Source organism: Papio anubis, chromosome 16 (assembly GCF_008728515.1).
Source record: "Papio anubis isolate 15944 chromosome 16, Panubis1.0, whole genome shotgun sequence".
Classification (NCBI taxonomy): domain Eukaryota; kingdom Metazoa; phylum Chordata; class Mammalia; order Primates; family Cercopithecidae; genus Papio; species Papio anubis.
The window spans coordinates 11,166,245-11,181,883 of NC_044991.1; the positions used below are offsets into that span (position 1 = coordinate 11,166,245).

Below are 15,639 nucleotides of genomic sequence, written 5' to 3' on the forward strand. Positions count from 1 at the left end.
AGACAATACTCGATACACATAATAAGACAACAATCCAGCTGTGTTAGAAGCAGGAAGGAGGCGTATGTCTGAACAATCACTGGGCTCCAGGCCCCCCACTCCCCTTAGGACAAAATCATGGAGTCTGAGGCCTTTGCGACCCTCCAGCCCAGCATGGCATCCTGAGGGGCCACTCGTGTGTCACAGGGGATAGGTCCTCGCTACAGCGGTCTCCACCTGGAACAATCCCCGCTGCCCATACATGGTCAGCTCCTCCTCACCCTCCAGGGGCCTACCTGACCCCATGGCTTGACAGGCCCCACCCAGCACCACAGCACTGCTCTCCCTGGTGGCTGTGGCAGGAGCGCCCCCACAAATCCTGCGGCCAGGCTGCCAGTCTTGATTCCCACCTCTGACTCCACCCGTGTGACCCTGGCCTCTCTGTGCTTGTTTCCTCGTCTGTAAAATGCAAACGACAATTCCAACCTGGAAGGGTAGGGGGGATAAACGAGTTAACAAATGCAAAGCACGTAGAACAGGGCCTTGACCCTTGAGTTTGTGTTGGTTGGTATTATTACTATCTAGCTGATGGGGCTTAGACGGTGTGGTCTATCCCGGAGGACCAACTCCAGGTCCCACACTCTGTGCTGTCAGGTACACAGAAGGCCCTCAGAAGCCGGCTGAGTGAACCCAGTGGTCCCTTCTGATTCATCGTTCACTTATTGCGTGTCTTCTGCATGCCAGGTGCTGGACGGCCAGCTGCAGATGGAGCAGCGAACAAGCCAGGGCTCCTCCCCCAGGTAAGCAGTGTCACTTCTAGGCCAGAGGGGCTCAAACGTTTTGGTCTAAGAAGCTTCTTACATTTAAAACTTCAGAATCCCCTCACGCCTGTAATCCCAGCACTTTGGGAAGCCGAGGTGGGCGGATCACTTGAGGTCAAGAGTTCAAGACCTGCCTGGCGAACATGGCGAAACCCCGTCTCTACTAAAAATTTTTTAAGAAGAAAATTAGCCGGGCGTGGTGGCGGGTGCCTGTAATCTCGGTTACTCGGGAGGCTAAGGCAAAAGAAGCGCTTGAAAAAACAAACAAACAAACAAAAGAAGCGCTTGAACCCGGCAGGCGGAAGTTGCAGTGAGCCGGCACTGCACTCCAGCTGGGCGACAGAGCGAGATACCGTCTCAAAAAAAATTAATTTAATTAAATAAATAAATTTTTAAAATTCAGGATTCCAAAGAACTTTTGTATGTAGGCAATTGATATTTGCCATACTAGAAACTAAAACAGAAAAAAATTACATATTCATCAATTCACTTAAAATAACAATAAACCCATTGCTTTGTAACATCAACATATTTTGAGAAATAATTGTATTTTTCAAAACAAAAATATGTCTTTAATGTCTGGCTTACGGGAAGACAACTGGATTTTCATACGGCACTCAACCTGTGCGATATCTTGCATTGGCTGAAGTATACGGAAAACACTCCGCCCCGTCCCCAGCCTAGCCCGCCACGGAGACGCGAGACCCGAGAGGATTGGCCAACCCGGCGGAGCTGGTTGCAGACGGCTTCCGGAGAAGGAGGGGCCTGAGCGCCAGGCACCAGGTGGATTGGGATTGAATAACAAATATGTCCTTCTGCGCCTTAAACCCGCCTCCAGTTTCCGCCCCTTCTTCTGCTCAAGTATAAACCTCTAACGCATGCGTCCTAAGAAAGATGGGCACTTCCGCCCATCCCTTCCGGAAACCTCTGTTCCGGCTCGGATTTCCGCCGAGACGGCTAGGACTGCCAGGTTGCAAGTAGTGTGAGGCTCGTGGGCGGAGCCAAGCGCAGCCATGTCCGCGGCCCTGCTGCGGCGGGGCTTGGAGCTGCTGGCGGCGTCCGAGGGTGAGGACGGCTGGCCGGGGGACGTCCGGCGCGGGCAGGAGGATGGCAGTGGCTGCGGGCGGGAGCCGTGGATGGAAAACAATCCAGGCCGGGCTTAGCCCCAGTGGCACGGGAACACTGCGCGCCCTCCGACCTGGGTCCCTTCTTCTCTCTTCCCCTGTAGCCCCCCGGGACCCTCCAGGTCAGACCAAGCCGAGAGGGGCTCCGGTGAAACGGCCCCGGAAGACGAAGGCAATTCAGGCCCAGAAACTGCGGAACTCGGCCAAGGGAAAGGTGCCCAAGTCGGCACTGGGTAAGTTCGGGAAGGGGCTGAAAGCGCTGCCTCCGGTGCTGGGACCTGCGCCCCAGAGGAGGTGGCGCTTGAGGCAGGGCCTGAAGCGTCGGCCCGGTATTGTTAGACCTACTGTGTGCCAGGCGCGGAGCGGGCTCCTGGACATACGAAGGTGACAGAACACGCCACCGTCCTGGCCCTCGTGGACTACGGCCCTAGTGGGGAGAGAAGCCTCAAAGAATATCAAACCCAGTGTATCATTGCTAAGTGCATTGAAGCCTATGAATTAAAAGATTACGGTACTCCGATGGGGACTTGGGCCAAGTCAGCCTTCTCTGAGGAAGCGACATTTCAGCCGAGAGCTGAAGGAGGTATAAGAGTGAGCTAGGTGAAAAGTAGGAAAATATTCTAGGAAGAATAGCATGTGCAAAGGTCCTGAGTTAGAAAGGAGGTTGTTGCCTTTGAGAATTTGAAAAAATAGAGGCTAGTAACGGTGATCTAGTGAATAAGGATCAAAGATGGAGCATTTAAACACATTCACTAACACTGTGTGGCAGGTGCTGATTCTAAATGCTGTGCAAATGTCAGCTCGTTTGATCCTTACAGCAGCCCTTTGAGGTCGATACTACTATCACCCCCGTTTTACAGATTCAGAAAAAGGCACCTGCCCAGGTGGTACGGATAGAAACCAGGCACTGTGTCCTAGAGTGCTGCTATTACCCACTCCATTCAAATGGGACATGCTGTGCCCTGGGCAGTGGCCATAGCAGCAGAGATAAGAGAATTTTGCAGGTGAAAGATACGTTGAAGAGGGGGCAGCAGAGAATTTCAGCCTTTAGAGGGGTTTTAGTGGTGAATTGGCTGTGAAGGTGGAGCCTAGTTTATTGGGGGATGTGGTGTCACTTAACAGACATAAAGACTTTCGGAGGGGCTGGTGTGGGCAAGATGGTGATATTTTGACGTGTCAGGACGTGACAATCCCTGAATCCCTGGAGTCTGATGCATAAATATGTTAAGGTATTTGTTAAAAGAATTATGAATTCCAAGGAGAAAATACAACTTGAGCCAAAGTTTGGAGGCCTTGGAGGAGAAAAGCGAGACAGGTTTGAGGCCCAAGCCCGATGCTTGCCATAAGGAAACACGAGGTGGAGTTACTCCCAGAAATTATTCCTGTCCCAGCCCACTTGTCTCACGTCCTGTCCTGGAGTTATCTTTCCTATTAAGTGTCGGAATGCTCCTAAAGGCACACACCCCTTGGAGCCATCCACGGCTTCTAATTGCTAGTTTTGGCACATAGATGTTGGCCCAGGAGGAATGGCAAATGCCGCGTATGATGGAAAGACTTACCTCCGGCTGCCTTGCTCAGAAGCTTCTTTGTCTCTTTCCTGGATTATTGCAGAAGCCGAGCCGGTCTCCTGCCTTCCACACGCCCCCTCCCCCAGTAATCTTGTTCTCAACAGCAACCAAAGTGATCCTCTAAAATCAGAAGTCATTATTTGTTTCTCCTCTGGGTGGCTCCCATTGTAGTCAGTAAAAGGTAGGGGTCTTAGGGTGCCTGATGAGGCCTACATGACCTACCCCCCCCCACCAAACTTGGTCTCTTCCTGCTACCCACTCCCCCCACTCCAGCTGTTTTTTTGTTGTTGTTTTTGGTTTTTTTTGAGACAGAGTCTTGCTTTGTCACCCAGGCTGGAGTGCAGTGGTGCGGTCTCATCTCACTACAACCTCCTGCCTCCCGAGTTCAAACGATGCGCCTGCCTCAGCCTCCCGAGTAGCTGGGATTACAGGCCCACCACCACACCCAGCTAGTTTTTTTTATTTTTAATACAGACGGGGTTTCACCATATTGGCCAAGCTGGTCTCAAACTCCTGACCTCAGGTGACCTGCCTGCCTCAGCCTCCCAAAGTGTTGAGATTACAGGTGTGAGCCACCGCACCCAGCCACTCCAGCTGTTTTGTGTTTTACAAACACATTTGACACATTTCTGCTTCAGGGCCTTTGCACTGGGTGTTCCTCTGCCTAGACAAATACTCTCCCCCTGGATATCCACAGCTCTCTCCACGTCATTTCAGTGAGAGCTTCTCATTCCCTCCTATTTAAAATTGCACCCTCCACCCTTGGATTTCCCCTTTTCTGTTTCCTATTTTGTTTTTCTCCATGAAATATATGCACTTCTAAAATACTGGGTCGTTTGTCCTTCATCTCTCACTGAAGCGTAAGCTCCAGAGCGCTCCCTTGGTGAGTAGTATTCAGGACATAATTGTTGGAAAATGGGGAGGCCCAGAGCCTGGGGCTTTCAGCAGGACCTGTGTGGAGAATGCATTTGATGGAGAAGAGCCCAGCTGCTATAATAATCTGGGAAGGGGACCATGAGGTCTTTGGCAGGGCCATGGGCCAGGGACCGAGAATGCTTCCAAGGGGAGTGAATGTGAAATGGTGCCCCCTGCCTGCCACCCACAGACGAGTACCGGAAGCGAGAGTGTCGAGACCACCTCAGAGTAAACCTGAAGTTTCTGACCAGGACGAGAAGCACCGTGGCTGAGTCTGTGAGCCAGCAGGTTTGTCGAGGGGACTATGGGAAGGGACCTGGGAGGTGAGAGCCGAGGCTGTTCCCCTAGGACCCATGGCGGTCTCAGCCCTGAGCACAGGGTGGGAGGCTGGGCCAGCCCTGCGCCGAACTCCCCCGTGACCTTTGCGGGCCTCCTCTGCTCTTGAAATGAGCAGAAGTCCCGCACCCTCCCCAGATTTTGCGCCAGAACCGCGGTCGCAAGGCTTGTGACCGGCCTGTGGCCAAGACCAAGAAGAAGAAGAAGGCCGAGGGCACCGTGTTCACCGAGGAAGACTTCCAGAAGTTCCAGCAGGAATACTTCGGCAGCTAGGCTCCCTGGAGGGCACGGTGAAGAGGCTTTCAATCCGGCCGCCTCCATCCGACTCCTCTGCTGGCCCCAGGACCCGGCCGTGCCGCGCGGCCAGCAGATGGCGATGCAGGACCAGCCTGGCTCGAGGAAGCCGTGGAGCTGGAGCCGTGTGGTGGCTGGAATGGAGCTGGTGGGCCAGAAGTCCTGGGAGGATATACACGCAGACTGGAGGTGGCTTCCGCAGGCCTGGGCAGAGCGTCTGCACCTGCCGGAAAGGAACCTATCTGTTTTGTTTGCTTTCGCCCAGGTGGGGCCTCTGGGCTGTTTGCTGTGGTTCCTGAGCCCTCGGGGACGACACCTCCTGGAGTAGGAAGAAGGGTGGGCTTCCAAGTTGTAATAAATGCGAACCCAAGAGCTGTGTGTGGTGCTGATCTGCCCCACGGGGTGTCTCCCATCTCCTGTGGCACCAAAGCGCCACCCTGCCTTCCCCCATCTCCCAGCGTGCTTCTCAGCTCCGGGTCACATGTCCTCCAGTCCAGCCCTGGCAGGCCGCCATCAGAACACCAACCTCTGCTGCCCTACACCAGGGGAGCCTCCATCCTCTGGGGATGGCCGCCACAGCTGAAAAGGTGACTCGAGGCAAAAAATAGCTGCTGGGAGGAGTTCTGGTGCAGGTGGCTAGGTCCGGCAGTGGGAGTGGTGCTGCTCCAGCCCACGCCCAGGGAGTGTGGAGTCCGCCATGAGCGGAGCGTTTCACCAGGTGTGTTCCCTTTCCCGCTCAGGCTCTGGTGTGCAGCCAGGTGGGGTCAAATGCCTGTCGTAGTGGGGAGGGGACCTGAAGAAAGGGTTTCACACTCAGGCATGTGCCTGAGCTGAAGAATGGAGGTGAGGGGAGGCAGACGGGACCCTTCCAGCAGGCATGGGTTGGGATCAGGAGGTGAAGGACAGGCAGGTACTGAATGACTGTGAGTGAAGACCAGAGGTGGGGCCAGTGGAGGAGAGGGGAGAGGTCAGAGCAGGAGTCCATTCATCAGGGAGCCTCAGGGGAAGGGACCTGGGAGGCTTTCTGGCAGCTCCGTTTGTCTCCTGAACTCTTCCCTCCCCACACCCCAGCCTGGGGGCTCCAACTGGTGTGGCTCCCATTGCTACAGTAGAAACTGCAGCACTTGCATAGTCCCTAGGCTGGAGTCACGAGGGTGGGAGTAGCGATCGGCTCCTGGGTTCCTAGTGACACTGCCTCGGGGCCCGTATTGTAGGCCATTTGCCCTGCGTGGTGGGCCACTGTTCCTGATCTTTAACTGCTATTCCATCCTAAATAAAGACATGATGTGGCCACACATCTTCCCGGCAGTGGTCCTGTCTCCAGGTGACCTCCATCAGCAGGGGGAGGGGGAGGGAGTGTGCTGTGACCCCAAACCTTGGAGACCAGGGCCCCTTCCTGCCTGCTGGACTGTAATGACCCCACTGGGCAGAGAAACTCGGATATCCATGGAGACTCGTGCCCTTAATCTTTTAAGCAGCTTAACAAGAAGCCAGTTCAACCTCTAGCGCCTGGAAGAACAGGCTGACCATAGGCCCGGGGCCCCTTTCTATCAAGGACACGCCCACTGTTACAGAATCGCCCAGAAGTGCAGCGTGACAGGCACTGGCCCCCGCTGAGGATGGGAGCCAGGGTCCTGCTGCTTCCCCGCTTGTGAGCTTCCCAATAAATCTTACACTTACGCCAAGTAGCACTATTGGGTGCCTGTCCATGCCCTCTCTGGGTGACAGTCATTTGTGTTTACCGCTGGCACTCTGGTCCAGTGGGTCAAGGACAGGACTGAGGAGTCTGCCTTTTAACTGTCCCCCTGAGCAGTTCTGGTGCAGGTGTCTGGAAGGCAGCAGGGAGCTGGGGTGACTGGGGCAGCACTGGAGGAGAGAGGGTTGTCCCCATGGGGGGCCAAGGAGGTGCTGACCGTGATGGCCAGGACCTGGTGACCAACAGGACCCAAATAAGAGGACACTGAGGCCAGATGCGGTGGCTCACACATGTAATCCCAGCACTGTGGAAGGCTGAGGCAGGTGGATCACCTGAGGTCAGGAGTTCAAAACCAGCCTGGCCAACATGGCAAAACCCATCTCTACAAAAAAATACAATAATTAGCCGGGCATGGTGGTGTGCATTCGTGGTCCCAGCTGCTTGCGGGGAAGAGGGCTGGGGTGGGAGGATTACTGGAGCCCGAGAGGCGGAGGCTGCAGTGAGCCAAGATGGCGTTACTACACCTCAGCCTGGGCGACAGAGCAAGACCCTGTCTCAAAAAAAGAGGAAACTGAGTTGTCACTTCAACCTAGGGCTGACAGGACAAAGCAGGAGGCCTTCCCCAGTCTAGACAGCATGGATGGGTGTGAAAGCACCGGAAGCATTTGCGTCACAGGTGGTTTGGAGAAGCAGAGTTTGAGGAACCTACCCCATGCCCCACAGGAGGGCCCCAGCCATGGCTTCCTGTGTCTTCCACAGTGGGATGGGCTGCTGAAGCCCCCACACTCTCTGACCCTCTTTGCTACTAGAGGAGTTGGCCAAGGGGGCCAGGCAGGAGTGGGCCAGGACTGCAACATGGGACTCTGCTGGGGCCCAGCTGCAGGCTCAGAGCTTAGCCTGGGCAAAGGCCTCTGCCACAGGCAGTGGGACTGTGGCACTTGGTGTGTGCCCCGTTCTTTCCCGCCTGGCTGACTTTCATGGGGTGTTGTTCCCACTCTCTGTCCACAACTCTCCCCACCTTTCAAAGCCCAGCTGGGAGGCCTTGCTCTGTCTCCTGAAGCTGCCACTTTCTACTTGGTCTAAGTGTCCACCTTCAGTCCCCCAACTAGGCTGAGAGCCCCCACCCCACCCCATGGGCCACCTAGGCAAGGGTGGTTGGCACTTGGGTGTCACTGAGGGGACTTTTTTTTTGAGATGGAGCCTCACTTTGTCACCCAGGCTGGAGTGCACTGGCACGATCTCGGCTCACTGCATCCTCCGCCTCCCGGGTTCATGCCATTCTTCTGCCTCAGCCTCCCAAGTAGCTAGGACTACAGGTGCCTGGCTAATTTTTGGTATTTTTAGTAGAGATGGGGTTTCACCGTGTTAGCCAGGATGGTCTCGATCTCCTGACCTCCTGATCCGCCCACCTTGGCCTCTCAAAGTGCTGGGATTACAGGCATGAGCCCCCACGCCCAGCCTCACCCTGCTAATTTTTTAGTAGAGATGGGGTTTCACCATATTGGCCAGGCTGGTCTTGAACTCCTGACCTCATGATCCACCCGCCTCGGCCTCCCAAAGCCAGGAACTTTTTATTTCTACCTGGCCTCTTTGAAATAAAATCATGCTCTTCCCCTGGTTTTCCCGATCTCAGGAAACGGGCCCTCCATCCTTTCTCTTGCGTGGGGGGATCCCCTCTCTTCAAACCCACATCTTGGCTGCCTCTCCTTGCTGATCCCAGCCCAGTCCCCTGCCAGGCTGAGCCCTGTGACTCCCTGAGCACCCATCTTAAGGAGCATGCCCAGCATGTCCATGCCTGACCCAGCTGCTGTGTTACATCTGAATGTGACACATGTCACATCTTTTTCTTTTTAGGGTCCATCTGTCTCCTTTACCAGAAGCAAACCTCCATGAGGGCAGGGATGTTTACTTGGCTCACTGCTGGAGCCAGCACCCAGTGTAGTGCAGAGCGGGCACCCACTCAGGACTAGTTGTATAAAAGAAGAAGGTCGTTCTCTGCTCTCCACAACCTACAGCCTTGTCCTAGACACAAAGCAGGAGAAAATGCTGAGAGTTGTCCGCTCCCGCCTGTGAGGTCCCTTCTTATCCCCCAGCCCCCGGCCCCTGGTCACTGGGTAAAGCCCAGCTCCACCTCTGACCCGGTCACCTAGGCTGGGCTGGCCAAGGCCTGGCAGGGGCCATAAGTTGCCACACGCAGGGTGGTGGCTGGACATCAGCCTCATCTCCGCCCCTTCCTCCCGTACCCCGTATTGCGCTGGGCTCTCCGGAACAGACATCTGCCTAGCCAAATCCAGCTGGTTTGTCCAGGTCATTATCACTGCCTATCCCAACTGCCCGTGGGCCAGTGTCCACCCCCAGGCCAGACTTCCCAAGGAGGTGCCTGAGTCTGGGTCTCAGCTGCATCAGTAAGAGGGGTGCAGTCATAAGACCCTCCTCACAGCCTCAGGAGGACTCTGAGCTCATCACTGGAAGGCGCCTAGAGCATCAGAGCTCTTTGAACGTTTTCGCCACAGTCATTTTTGCTATTTCCCAGGCACTGCTCTAGTCCTGGAAGTACCGGAATGAATAAGATAGCAAAATACCTGCTGCCACAGAGTGACCTTATATTGTAGTTAGGGAATGGAGAACAGAAAGTGAATCTGTATACAGATAAACTCAATGGAGAAAAAAGTTACAAAAAAAACAGCAAGTGTGAGGCTCTGAGGCAGGACCAAGCTTGGCAGACAGATGGAGAAAGGCCGGGAGCACAGTGAGGGGAGGAGGTGAGGTCAAGGAGAAGGGCAAAGCCACTGTGACCTGAGCTGGTGCCTTCTGGGTGTGGGAGGCCTTAGCTGCGGGGGCCTGGAAAGGGCACAGCCCCAGCATCCTGGGTCCACACCACTAGCCTGCACTGCTCTTCTTGGTGCCTCAGTTTCTCGTCTGCCAAATGAGGGCCGACCCCCACTGGCACTAGATGACTCTGATGCTGTTGGCCGCGCCCTAACGCCTATTTAGTACCTGGATGTGAATGGAGGCCCATGGCCTTTGGAGAATTCTAGAATCGCAGCAGGAAAGACCTCGAAGAGCACCAGGTCCAAGACCCATGTGTGATGCCCACTTCCAGTGGTGCCTCGGGCAACTTCTCCACAAGCAGTTGCATACATTCCATCAACAGTTGGCTCTCAGGTGACCGTCTATACTGGGCACCGGAAAGGTCATGTGGGCCCCACCATGCAGGTCATTACGGGCCATTTGTTTCCAGCTCAAGAGGCAAAATGAAGAGCCCAGACTGGAGCCCGAGTCCTGGGTTCAAATTCCAGCTCTACCTCTTTGCTCAAAATCCTCCTGGGTGAGCTGGGCGTGGTGGGTTACGCATGTAATCCCAGCACTTTAAGAGGCCAAGACGGGCGGATCACCTGAGGTCAGGAGTTCGAGACCAGCCTGGCCAACATGACAAACCCCATCCCCACTAAAAATACAAAAATTAGCTGGGCATGGTGGCAGTCGTCTGTAATGCCAGCTACTCGGGAGGCTGAGGCAGGAGAATCGCTTGAAACTGGGAGGCAGGGGTTGCAGTGAGCCAAGACTGCACCACTGCACTCCAGCCTGGGTAATAGGCTCCATCTCTAAAAAAAAAAAAAAAAAAAAAAAGGCCAGGCGTGGTGGCTCATGCTTGTAATCCTAGCACTTTGGGGAGGCCAAGGTGGGTGGATCAGGAAGTCAGGAGTTCGAGACTAGCCTGGCCAACATGGTGAAACCCCGTCTCTACTAAAAATACAAAAATTAGCCGGGCATGGTGGCGAGCACCTGTAATCCCAGCTACTCAGGAGGCTGAGGCATGAGAATCGTTTGAATCCAGGAGGTGGAGGTTGTGGTGAGCCGAGATTACACCATTGCATTCTAGCCTGGTCAACAGGGAGAGACCCTGTCTCAAAAAAAAAGATCCTCCTGTGTGTGGCGGGTGTGCTTTGGGGACGGGGTGAACACAGGTACTGTGCTCAGTTACAGCAGTGCCTGGGCGCACTCACCCTCACTGTCCTCCCAGCCATTCCCCAGGCACACCCAGTCTACACCACCTTCCACAGAAGGAAAACTGTGATCCTGAAGGACACAAGAGGAAAAGACAGACCTACCCAGGATACGCAGATTGCATTCAAGCACTCATCCGCAACACAAAAGACATCGCCTGCCTGGAAAGGCGAAGTCGCCCCGCCAGGAAGTCCGAAGCTGCGGTGAGGAGGCGTGGTTTCTAGGCGCTGATCCATCCTAGCATGACGCCAGACCTTCTAGTTTTGGTAGCAACAGGCACAACAGCCTTCACAGGAACTGTCGCCTTTGTGCCCAGCTCTAGCCAGAACCTGTGCAGGATGTCATCCTTCCACCCCATAAGGAGAAACGGAGGCCAACCCTCAGCTCCTGTCCTGCTTCAGCATCAATTCCGAAAAGGATCCATTTCTTTCTTCAGGAACACGCTTCTACAGAACTCAGGCTAACAAGTGAAACCTAATCTTGTGTGCTTATCTCAAGGACTGTGCAAGCTTATCCAGGGTTTCAGGCGACAACTGTTGGCATGAAGCCCTCTTGAATTAATAGGTGGAGGCCCAGGCTGTCCCTCCCTCCCAACTTCCCAGAGAGCTCCAGCCTCCTCCCTACACAACCAGCGAACTCAGCTCTGGGTAAAGGACCCAACTTGCTACAGTTGGCCAACTATCCGGCTGTATGGCCCCATGAGTCATCAGGCATCGTGGCTTACACCTAGCAGGGTGAGCAGATCCCACTCTGGGCACCCATCTTCAGTCCTGGACTGCCCTCCTCCCCAGATCTCACAACGAATGTTATGACCAGTTTGGGATGGGTGGGTGGCGCCTCACTCGGCTAATTTGCCAGAAAAGGAATTCACACAAGTACTTTCCCTACAAAATAATTTATTCTAACACACAGCAACAGCAGAGACTCTATGTACAAGCACACTGACGCTCCTGACTACCCTCAACTAGGGGACCCTTTTCTTCCCCCTTGCCTTGCGGACCTCTTCTATCAAATCTTTCAGGTACTGGATCTCCTTGGCCAGGGAATCCGCCCTCTCTTTTAAAGCCTCATTCTTCTTTTCCAGCTCTTTGCACTCGCCAGTGAGGGCCTCCTGCTCCGCCCTCTTCTTCTGGCGGTACCTAGTGGCTGCTGTCTTGTTTTGCTCCATTTTTTTCAGCTTCTTATCCAGTTTCTCACCCTTTACTTTTGCTTCTACCATCTTCTCTCCAGGAGGGTCGTAAGGTTTGGGGCGGGCAGAGCCACAGAGAACACCTGGAGATGGGAGGCTCCTATTTGGAGAGCCCCTGGTGGACGGGCTATGCTGAGGAGAGCCCAGATAGGACTCCGGGCTCATACAGATGCCACTATCATTATCTGAGGGGGTGTCTTCCTCCTTTATGCACGGAGGGATCATGGCAACATAAGCAGTGGCATCTGGCTTCCTATCTCCTTCAGTGATATCCACTTCACTGCCCAGCTCTAAACTAAAGGAATGATCTGGAGTGGAGGACAGGACCCCTGGGGAAAGGGGAAGAGGTTGCAAGAAGGTGAAGGGGGCAACCTGGTCGGGTTTTGTTAAACTTTCTGGGAGATGGCCAATTGGGTTCACCGTCTGGGGGGGCTCCTTGTTAGTCTCCTGGACTAGGGGGGCAAAGAGATCACACGTGTCATCCAACGTGGTCAAAAGGTCATCTGGCATGGTTTCCAGGTCATCTATACCCAACAGGGCATCAAAGTCGAACTCCTTCAAATCCATTTTCTCCAACATCCAATCTGTCCCGGAGAAGGCATCCTCTGCAAAAGATTTGAATGACAGGGCCAAGTGAGTCAGACACAAAGATAACAGGCCCCTAACCCTAGATCCCACCCAGACGATGTGGTGGTGGCCCACTCACCCTTGCCGTTGTTGGAGGGACTGACCAACCCATCCACAGCCAGCCATTCGGAGGAGCCCGCCTTAGCCTTGTCGCTGGAGAACCCATGAGGTTTGAAGTGCTTGGCCACCTCCAGGTAGTCATCTAAGAGACCTAGGCTTTCTTCAGCCCCCAAACCCGACTGGTCGAAGGGGGACATCAAGTCCCCCACCAACACCTCGCTGCTCAGGAAGCTCATTTCGGTCATGTTGCGGTGCTTTGCTGGAATCGAGGAATGTGCTTAATTCGAAGATGTCTTTGTCGGTTACAGCAACGCTGCTGCTGAATGCCGTGAGAAGCCTGAATGGGAATCAGAAGCCAACTCCCATTAGAGGTTAGCTGGTCTGAGAATTTCATCTTTCCACTTACGAGGCAGGACTTCTCTAGACCAGCCATCTAGAGTCGGCAACGGGGCAGTTGCATCCGCCCCTCCCTGTTGCGGCTCAGGTTCCACAAAATGGACGCTCACGGAGACCTGGCGATTCTTCCAGCGGCCACCAAGAGGAAGGCGCTCCGTCCCCGCGTCCAAACACGGCCAGGGCGGCCGCGCCCCGCCCACCGCCCGCCCTTGACTCACGCCCGCGCCGCCGCCCTGCCGCCGCCATCTTGGTTCCTGCCACGTTTCGCGGGGGGGAAAGCCGAGACCCCTGGGACCCTTGGGGGACTCGGGGTCCGAGGGCGGCAGGGCCCATGTGGAAGCAGTCCTGGCACCCGAATGCGCCTTCCCGATTCTGGGCACGCGAGCATCTCGGGGACACCCAAGCAAAAACCACGCGTCCCGGGCGCTCGTAAAATCGCTTCCTCCTTGGCGGCACCGCCCCAGCCCCAGGCCGCACCCCACCAACCCAAAACCTGCGCCGGCCCACGGAGCACAGCTGGACGACCCGCCCTGGTACTCACGCCATGGCTTAAGCCGCTGGGGGGGGTGCCGCTGCAGAGCCTGGTGCTGCTGCCGCCGCTGCAAAGGCCAATGCTGCCGCAGGCACTGCTGCCCCTAATACGCCATGGTGGCCGTGGACCCTGCGGGCGGGGAGGAGGGAAGGCGCACACGTGCGAACCAAACTACATTTGTGGGCGGACGAAGTAGAAATGGCCGCAACAGCCGCCCGCCGGCCCTTTATAGACTTCGTCTCTAAGGGGACGCAGCACCGACGCATCCTTCCGCCACGGCCACGTGACCATCTCCTCCCGCCCGCTCGTTTCCCTCCCTTTGACGCCCCAACCGTTTATGCCCAGCGCGTAGCTGTGACGAGAAAAGGTGTTTGTTCTTATGACCTCACGAAACGAGAGAGGTGCACTACTTTACTAGACTTCTATGATCAGAGTCCGTTCTTTCCTTCGCCGTCGGAGCGCGGAGTGATCTCGCAGACACGCCTCGCTTCCGGTGTCGGCGCGGTGGGCGGGGAGAGGTCGTTTTCCGGCGGAGAGTTTTTATTGTGAAGGCCGAGGACGCCAGGTTATCGCGCGAGCTGCTGGCGAAGAGCGCGCGTCAAGTTGATTGGCCCAGGCACGGTGAGTCATATGTACCTCGAGCTCTTATTGGCTCAGGGCCCCAGGTGGGCGGCTGCTGGGAGAGGGATCACGGAGTCCGCGTGGGAAGGGTCGGGGTCTCGGGTCTCTGCCAGGCCTCAGCCCGGCCAGCCTGCTGGCCAGCTACAATCGCACTGGCTCCTGCCCCCAGGAGACCTTAGCCTAGCGCACCCCATAGTGGCCTCAGGGCCCAGCCCCTGCGGTCGGGTCCCGCCGCCCTCAGTGGAGGTCCGCCACTGGCGGCCCCGCCGCCACTCCCAGCCTGCGCGTCTTTCGGTTGCGGGGGCTGATTTCTGGCCTGCGGAAACCGGGGGGTTACCTGTTCCAAGCCTGAGTTTTCCAGAGACGCCATTCATAGCCGACACGGTGTTGCTGCCCCCGGGAGGTTGAAGGGGTCTCGAGAGGGCGCCTCGGGCCTGCCCACCTACACCCAAAGGCCGGCTGAGTCTGCATGGCTCCGCCTAAACTCTGGAAAGGAGCGGGGAAGACGCGCCGTCCTGTCGCCCAACCTGGGTTTTTACAATTCTCATCCAGCTCAAGTGCGAGGCTGCCACAGAATAGCATCATAGGGGAACTTCTGGTGTCCGAAGATTGCGTTCCCCTAAGAACAGAATTTTCTTCGCTGCCATCTACCTGGGGTAGTTTCGATTCACTCCGGGTTCTGAACTCCCCGGCCTAACCCGCTTTTCAGTGGTCATGCCCATGGCCCTGGGAGGAGAGGCGCTTGGGAACCCACGGCCACTTGCTCGGGGTTGTGCGTTGGGAAGGGGGGGGTAGTCTGTTTTAATACAGGAAACCTCCGCATCGTCCTCAGCCCCCTCCAGTCAGGCCCTGTGAAGGTGGAAACTGAGTTTCCGCCTCCATTTCACCGGGCCACACAAGTATTTCTATGATCGCTGTGATACCAAACAACCAGAGAAGCACTGCTCTAAATTACCACAGGCCATCTGCTGCGCTCATTCAACCTCGCCCACAAGTCCTTTCCAATGGTAAACCGAGGCCCAATGGGATGAAGCTTCTTGCTCAAAGTCGCACAGCTCCCAGTGGAGGGAGTATAGGGTAGGAGTTAGAAGACAGATTTTGGGGAGCTCACCCAAAAGAATCCTGGCTGGGACATTTTGGCTAAGTGACTTATCCTCTTTGAGCCTCGGTTTCCTCATTTGTAAAATGAGACTACTGATGAGTATCCTTGCCCCATGAAGTGAAGTCATACATGTAAAGCACTTAGCATAGCGCCTGGTACATGTAAGCACCCAATAATAGTTGCTATTGCTGCTACCCTTCATAGAACTCAGGTCACCTGACCCTGACCTGTGGCACTCTCCACATCCTCCTGCTGCCTCAGAGGACTCTTAACTATTATTTAATGAGATGAAACCAACAACTTTAAAACTTGTATACAGGTATACACAAGGTATACTGGATGCTGGAATAAAAGTATAGTTTTTCTTTCTC

The 15,639-nt window shown here is 55.3% G+C and overlaps 2 protein-coding genes across 2 annotated transcripts; one reads left to right on the forward strand and one right to left on the reverse strand.

Annotated features, from left to right (window-relative positions):
* The first annotated feature begins 1,702 nt into the window (after window positions 1–1,702).
* Window positions 1,703–5,409, forward strand: RPS19BP1 (ribosomal protein S19 binding protein 1). The gene is made up of 4 exons (XM_003905566.3): window positions 1,703–1,865; window positions 2,029–2,157; window positions 4,598–4,695; window positions 4,882–5,409. Exons 1-4 carry the CDS (start codon window positions 1,814–1,816, stop codon window positions 5,014–5,016), a joined length of 414 nt encoding a protein of 137 aa, XP_003905615.1. The 5' UTR covers window positions 1,703–1,813; the 3' UTR covers window positions 5,017–5,409.
* A 6,208-nt stretch (window positions 5,410–11,617) lies between these two features.
* On the reverse strand, window positions 11,618–15,061 carry ATF4 (activating transcription factor 4). The gene is made up of 3 exons (XM_009217323.3): window positions 13,555–15,061; window positions 12,637–12,954; window positions 11,618–12,535 (listed from the first exon to the last, which is right to left on the reverse strand). The coding sequence occupies exons 2-3, from the start codon at window positions 12,860–12,862 to the stop codon at window positions 11,706–11,708; spliced, it is 1,056 nt and encodes a 351-aa protein (XP_009215587.2). The 5' UTR covers window positions 12,863–12,954; window positions 13,555–15,061; the 3' UTR covers window positions 11,618–11,705.
* Window positions 15,062–15,639: the final 578 nt, after the last annotated feature.

Bases quoted from the DNA above. Each gene is read 5' to 3' on its own strand.
- RPS19BP1 (XM_003905566.3), top strand. From the start codon at position 1,814: ATGTCCGCGGCCCTGCTGCGGCGGGGCTTGGAGCTGCTGGCGGCGTCC. The intron at 1,866-2,028 runs GTGAGGACGGCT...CTTCCCCTGTAG, and splicing joins GCTGCTGGCGGCGTCCGAGG to CCCCCCGGGACCCTCCAGGT. The intron at 4,696-4,881 runs GTTTGTCGAGGG...CACCCTCCCCAG, and splicing joins CTGAGTCTGTGAGCCAGCAG to ATTTTGCGCCAGAACCGCGG.
- ATF4 (XM_009217323.3), bottom strand. From the start codon at position 12,862: ATGACCGAAATGAGCTTCCTGAGCAGCGAGGTGTTGGTGGGGGACTTG. The intron at 12,536-12,636 runs GTGAGTGGGCCA...AATCTTTTGCAG, and splicing joins TCCCTCCAACAACGGCAAGG to AGGATGCCTTCTCCGGGACA.